A 7576-nucleotide genomic window follows, 5' to 3' on the forward strand; every position below is an offset into this window, starting at 1 on the left:
GAACCTATTCCAAACTGGAGCTTTCTTTTCAAAATAAATAATTTTTTCTGTCAAATTTCAGAATAATAGAGAAGAAGAAACTGTGATGAGCTTATGTATTTCTCTCTCTTCTTTATCAAAATTTTCAAAATTTACCCTTAATATTGCCAGCCAAAAATACCTCAAAGAGACTTCTTCTCCTCTGGCTTTCTGTACGCTTATCAGCTGCATCAACGTTAATTAGATGGTTAGGAACTTAGACCCAACATCCTCATCCTAATTCCTACAAACACAAGACATGATAATGCTTTCTGGATGATATAACCCCAGACGTGTGACAACATAATCTAGTGCAAGAAGAGGCTCCAGTTTTACTTTGTCTCAGCATTGAGATGTGTCGATGGAGTTTGAACCGATGGAAGCATAAAATAACTCAAAAACTTCACCGATTAAAGACATGGAACCAAAAACTATGCACTATTTTGCAAGAAATCCAAATTTCCTGGATCACTATCATCTCTTCTTGAAGTACATATGCTGCACAAACTCCACTTCTAATGGGTAAGGAGGCAGGGAAAACTGTACATCTATCCTGAGGCAGCTATATTTCTGTATCTTCTATAAAATGAGAGAAAAAAAAAAAACAGTATCCATACCATACGATATACAGAAATCATGGGTAAACGAACTACAACAAATTATACATAAAACAATGAGCAAATTGTGAACACCATCTGCTTGGCTGCAGTCAATTTACTTTTTTTGGCATGTTACAATCAGCTTGTGGTCGTTAATCTGCTTCTGACTTGATTACAAGGAGAAAGAAAAGGTAAAGGTCATAGCTTTAACAAACATCACATGGAACTGATGGATCACCAAGAGTTCATCAAAAAGAATTATGTAGTTCCAGAACAACCTTGAAATTTGGCATACTAGGTGACTCCCATCTTTGTTGCATGCGAACAATTCTCAGTGGAATATCTCGTCCCCCTAATTTCCAGATTTGCAGATCTAGTCTCACCATCAAACTTCTCTTCATTTAGTGTAAACTGAAGTTGTTTTTCCACAGACTTGAATACTGCCGTACGCTTCGATCTTAACCGATAAGGAGGAGAAGCATTAAAAGCCTTCTTATGGGTACCAACACCCTCATCACTGTGACAGGAAGGACTCTCGCACAAACTTCCACTGATAGATCTTGGCCATTCCAGACTGTTTCTGGACCTTTCTTGTTCTACTGGTGTATTGACTTTATCCTTTGCTTTTATTTTATCTGTTTCCACAATTTTCTGAGATGGTGGACCATGTGCTTCTCTCTTTCTTCTCCTTAAGATAGAGGGAGTATCTGGGAAGCTCTTAGCAGCATTCTTTAGTATAGATTCTGGGCTTTGCCCACCTGAAAAAGAACCCTTCACACAAGGTGGAGTGAAGAAACTTATAGGTGACATGGTGGGGCTAGAGTTGTATGACTGGTATATGGAGCAATATGTATTAGAGAGAGCTGAATCCAAAGGAATACCAAAGTTTTCTAAATATGGTGGCTCGTAGTACAAAGACCCAAAAGCTGGAACACCACACTGTGACGGTGTTCCGCCAACCTCATTATCTCGGTCGATTTCACCATTGCTGTCATCCTTGAGTGTTGACTCAGATTGACTACCACTATTATCCAACTTTGATGCCAGTTGATCACATTCAGCGTCATCAGAATTAGTATTCCTATATGAAGATAAACTTGCTGAAGCATCTGTGTCTATAACTGGTGGGCTTGAGGACTCTAACTGATCCTTGTAACCTTCATCCAATTTACACAACTCTGCAACTTCTGATGAAACTTGAGCAGCCAAATCCAGTCCTTTACCGGAAGAGACAAAGGACTTCTCCTTAACTGCTAGTCGTGTTACATCTTTTGTTCCATTCTGCAGTCCAGTTTTTGGAACTGGTGGAAGTTCTCCAGTGGCCAAATAAAAATCTAGCTTCTTCTTTAAGGAACTGTTCCAGTGATTCTTTATTGAGTTATCAGTCCTGGATGGCAAAAACTGGTTCTTAATTCGAAGTACAAGATGAAGTTCTATATGTTGAACAAATGTCTAAAAGCATCCAAAGGCATGGCAGCCATCTAAAGAGAGCCCAACCCACTAAATACTTTTTTGGTCAGCATCAAACCATTCATAAAGACTGGGGGCCCAGGCCCGGGGGGAAGGTACGGAGGGACGGAGGTTCGAACCCATGACCTCCTAGGACTTAATGCCTCTACATAGGAGGCTAGGCTGCCACCACTATGCTAGAAACACATCCACCAACCCACTAAATACATACATCCAGAAAATGAAATATGCCATTGAGAAAATAAAAAAATAAAAAAGTGGAAGTTTGAAATGTGAAATTTGGTTAAAAGTAAAATGAAAAGAAGATTTAATTCACTTGAAGTAAACATTAATCAAACTAGATACTGTTACCTTCCAGGTAAAACTTTAGCTATTTCAGCCCATTTATTCCCATGTAACCGGTGAGCATTCATAAGTGCGAGTTCCTCCTCCAAGGTCCAAGCATCTTTCCTTATTATAGGATTCAAATGATTGTGCCATCTATAAATAAAATAAAAAAAGTGTCAATTTTCCCTTTAGGTGAAAAGGCAAATCACAGTCATAGTGAAATAGCAATTTCCTACATGGTTATCTTTTCCCCCACAAATTTAGAAGCGAATAACATTTAAAAATAAAAAATAAAAAAAAAAAATAGTTGACCTAACTTTTGAGGAAATTTCCTGTAGACACAGCAACAACAACAAACTCACCTTATCCCAACTTAATGAAGTCGGGTAAATGGATCCAAAAGAACAAGAAGAAAAAGGGAAAGCGTGGTAAATATGTCAAAGGAAAATACAGGGGCAGGCAAGGAGCACAGCCCAGAAGATCAGGATAACTAAGTGGGGGCAGCTACATGAATCCTCTCCCTCCAGTCGGCTCTATTAGAAGTCACACTCGGAATAAGCCTGAGACTCAGCATGTCAATTTTTAAAACTTCCCAAAAGGTTATTTTAGGTCTGCCGCTAGTTCTTTTAGCTCCTTCTATCAGGATTAAATTACTCTTCCTATAGACTTAGCATATTCAAAAAACCTCAGCAGCATACATGGCTTTTATGGCCAGTGGAGTAACAACTTTTGACGTAGCCCACACTCATTGAGACACATGGAAAGATGATGGTGACCTTCCAACCATAGGATGAAGTGAACATATCTGGATTAGAGACATGTGAAAATGATATGCCTAATTCAACCAGATGCTGCATCCCCATGTATCGTGCATATCCATGTATGTCCATGCACGCATATTAGTTTTCTGACCACTACTGTACCTTCCCACAGTCCTGGACATTCAAAACTCTATTTGCCACTTTAGAACCTCATTTTGGGATGAAATTTGACATAAGCAGGGTACCTTCCCATGAAAACTGGGTCGCATCTAACCTGGCTATGTAGATGTTTGGCCTCAGATGAAGCCCTACTTATTTGGGCAAAAAAGAGGGCATAGAAATGATCTGCTAGACATGACTTTCAGAGTAGCAGCATCAGCTCAAAAAAGTTACCTCTCCCGACATTGTTTTCCTATCCGACCTGGCAAAGATTTTGCTATAACAGACCATTTTGTTGGGCCATACTTTGATACAAGCTCAATGATTCTATCATCTTCCTGCAGAAACAAAGGGAAAGTATAAAAGAAGAATTATAAACAGAAAGTTAACACTCAAATCACAGTTCAGCAATAACAGCCTACAGAGAAAGAAGGAACTTGCATCAGACCTCCTGTGTCCATGGACCTTTAACAAGCTCTGGATTAAGGACCTTTTGCCACCGATGCAGACACTGCACTTCCGATCTATCAGGGAAAAACTCAGCTGCACACACATGATCAATTAAAAAATCATATTACATACTAAACATTAAATCAAACAGAAAATTCTAGATTAAAAATAATGCTTAACATGCACGAGACCAGGCCATTCCTTTATTTAATAGATGAGTTTTCAGGTGTGTTAAGAAATTCTAAGTTTGCCTGATAATTTATTCCTCTTTTCACTTCATTTCAGAATTCTTTTTGAAGGGATGATGACATTTACCTCTGCCTTACCTAGACTAGTGCCAAATCCCTATCCTCTTAGCTAGGAAATGACATTAGCCTTCCCTCAAGCCAGAAACCATCGCAACTGTACCCAGTCTGTTAGCTATGCTATTAAGCCATCCCAAAAGAAAATTTACCTTCTTATTCTTTTAACCTTCCATTCCTCCCACTTACCCTAGACCTTTATCTTTTCCTCTCTTTCCAGTTTGCACAATTTATTTTTGCATGAGTTAAACACAAGCCATTAGAGGAAATTCATACGTAATTTGTGCAATCCCAACACTGAGGCTATTCATCTGCAAACTATTATAGTTTACAACAAGGCAGATGTTTTCGAGTCAACTGTACAGTCGTTTGGAAAGTATAGCTGGTGCAGCTTAAGATAAGAAAGAATATTTTACAATTTGTATACCATTTATCAAGCTTGTCAATGGAAAGTGGAAAAGATTTCCCCGACAACTGTCAAAGGGAAAATATCGACCAGTGAGAGTTTATAAAAGACGTAAAAACGTATACAAATTTTCTCCCCAGACATAATATTTTGAGCCCACTTCTCTAAATACGAGCATTCGTTTTTCTTTAGCCCTTGAAAATGATTCTGTTAATGTATATTATTATGATTTTCATTTTGTTTTGGGGGTGGCAAGCTTATTGGAAATTTGAGGTTTTAATAACTCATGATCAAGTTGTCCTCACATTGGAAGGCCAGGTTTTTTTGTTCAGTAGTTTTAGCACAGAAAGATGAACAAGAAGGTCTTAATTACCATAGATGTAGCAGTGCAGTGACAGGGGGGGAGGGGCCACGAAAGAACCAGGGGGAGCCGGGCCCCCGGGCCGCCATCCGCATGGTGTCGTAAAGCAAGGCCCCCGCCCTGGCAGTGATGTAAAAAGTTGTAATTTTGGTCACTAATCTGTCAAGTTTTTACTGGTTGTTTAATTAAAATGTATCACGTAATCTTCTTTCATAAATGGAAAAATAATTATCACAACAGAAACTGAGTCAGTCAATCTATTAATGTTCCATGTCAAAGACATTTAGGAGATGGAATCTTATTTTATGCAATAGAGTAGAACCTTACTTGCAAATAGCAAGTTGTATATTGTTTTGTTTGAAAATTTAAGCATTACTATAATGAATTATATCTTCTAAAATCCTCCATTGGTTCTGAAATTCATCAGGTAACAGGTTGTTCAATATAAAAGATGAAAGTTGCTTGTGGGAAAGAGCAATTCAAATGGCTTAACAGAAAGATTAGTATAAACCGCTAAACTTTGATGAGAAGAGAATCATGATGGCTTCTCTACATATTGGAATCACATTAAGCCAAGTAAATCAACTAAAAACCTGAAGAACAAATTCAGACAAACATAGGGCCATATGGAAGAGACTTTTTCTTCAAAGTATTAACAACCATATGGGTACTAAAAATACTAAAGAAGAGATTGATCAGCACCTATTTTCTTCCAGCACTTTCCCCTGAAAGCTTGAACAGCCTTTCTCAATGTTTCATCCTGTAGCAAGTTGCAGAGATTAGTGTTTTAGATGCCCAAAAGATCAACGAAGAAAACAGAGATGAATAAGTGCAATCACGTTTTGCAAGACTAATTCGAGAAAGTTATTGTGAACCAAAACAACATTGTAGTGGAAAACCTAAATGGTTTTATTAAATAATATGTGAATCCTAATTAAATATTTTTTATCCAATTTGTCAACAAATCAATTTGGACTACCTATGGTTAGACCTGACCTGGCTGACCAGATAAGTAGCAACAAGACTTGCATAACAGTCTAGCTGAAACAGTGATAAATAAATGGAAATATACACAAACAATAATTACTTACCTCCTGTGGAGTCCAACCACCTTTTGCTCTTCTTATTGGGCCAGTGGTCCTCCTGCAAACAGCATAATACCACAATGAAGGGCTGTTAATATATATCTTTGACTGACTTAAACAGTAAAAATGGCATTATCATAATCCTACGAACAAAAAAAACTCATGCCTGCAACTGCTGAAAAAGATTCATCACTCAATTATAAGGATAACCATTCTCAAATCCAGTGATTCTTATAGATCGGCAGGAAAATATTTATTCGAGCATGAAATAGTGGCATGACTGAACCAACAGAAATAAGAGTTAGCTTATGCTTTTCTGAATTTCTGATTGGATACCTATTTTTGGGATGGTTAAATTGCACTTCAACATATACAATGAGAAAGTGTGAACATAAAATAGAGAAGTACCGATGAGACGGTGATGCTGTATCAGGGCTGCAAATCCCTGGGGACTTCGGAGTGTTATAACTGCTATCAGAAACAGATGAACTAGAAGCAGCAGCCGACTGTTTGTTCTCAAGACAACACTGCTCGATTTTCATCTCATCCATATCCATCTACTGTCGTCTCCAAAACGCAGCATCCTAAGAATGAAGACAAACAATAGAAACCCATTTAAAAAAATACAAAACCCATTCAAAATTAAAAATTAACGGTAAATTATCAATACAGAACCCTAAAACCAGAACTTCTACTACTACTAATACATCAATAACTGAGAAATCCCATACCTCCCAAATTTCAACGGTCAAATAAGAGATTCTACATAGATCTCGAGACCAAAAGGAATATTAAACAGAAAAACAAAAACAAGTAGAGGCTACATATACAGAATTGTAGGTCTTAGATCAAGATAACCTAGGGGGAAAAAACAGAAGAACTAGGAGTCCTGCACGAATCAGTGAGCACAGGAATTTAGGACAATTGAGGTGAAATTATCAAAAACGAATAAAATGCAATCGACAGATACGACAGTTAACTACCTCTTGCTGCAGAGAAATGGCGGGAATCAAGTCGGAATTTCGTCTGAAGAGGAATGGTACGAACCCTTGGGGCTAAGAAAACTCTGAAACGCTTTTCTTTGTTTCAAAAAACCTCGCCCGTTGAAAGCAAGACAGGTCGAAGAGCAATAAAACAAAAATTAAAAAAATAATAATAATTTAGCAGACTGTCCAACGTCTCAGTCTGACTCCGTTAACGAAACCCCTTAATGGATCCCTAATATTCCGTCTCCTATTAACGGCGTTTGACGGTGCTTGTTAACGTTGCTGACAAAAGTTTGAACCTCAAACGGCACTCTCCTTCCAGCTACATCCGTTAATTGTCGAACATATCTGGTGACATCGACGGTTCCCGACAATCCTTTTGATCGTGCGATTCAAAGTGAATTATCGACCTTTAAGTGGATCTTATGAAAGAAAGACTCATCGATCCACTTTCAATCTGGAACGTCCAGATCAGAGGTTTTTTTATTTTTTCAATTGAAAAGATTCTTTTCTTTTCTCGTGGAAACTACAAACTACCAACTAATCATTGTCAGTTACCAAAAGAAAACAAATCATTGTCGACAAAAAACGAAAACTTGACGGCTGAGATTTCGTTTTAGGTGTAGAAAGACCTTGAGTGAAGACTTGGCTA

General features: G+C 37.9%; 1 protein-coding gene across 1 annotated transcript; it reads right to left on the reverse strand.

Annotated features, from left to right (window-relative positions):
* Positions 1-140: 140 nt before the first annotated feature.
* MYB3R-5 (myb domain protein 3r-5) lies at positions 141-7041 on the reverse strand. The gene is made up of 8 exons (XM_089161522.1): positions 6922-7041; positions 6347-6522; positions 5945-5996; positions 5556-5613; positions 3783-3877; positions 3569-3672; positions 2439-2567; positions 141-2004 (listed from the first exon to the last, which is right to left on the reverse strand). The coding sequence occupies exons 2-8, from the start codon at positions 6493-6495 to the stop codon at positions 912-914; spliced, it is 1680 nt and encodes a 559-aa protein (XP_089017648.1). The 5' UTR covers positions 6496-6522; positions 6922-7041; the 3' UTR covers positions 141-911.
* Between the last annotated feature and the right edge of the window lie 535 nt (positions 7042-7576).

The sequence above is a fragment of the Hakea prostrata genome, chromosome 1, assembly GCF_041222555.1.
Source record: "Hakea prostrata isolate BN-2017 chromosome 1, UWA_Hpros_2, whole genome shotgun sequence".
Taxonomy (NCBI): domain Eukaryota; kingdom Viridiplantae; phylum Streptophyta; class Magnoliopsida; order Proteales; family Proteaceae; genus Hakea; species Hakea prostrata.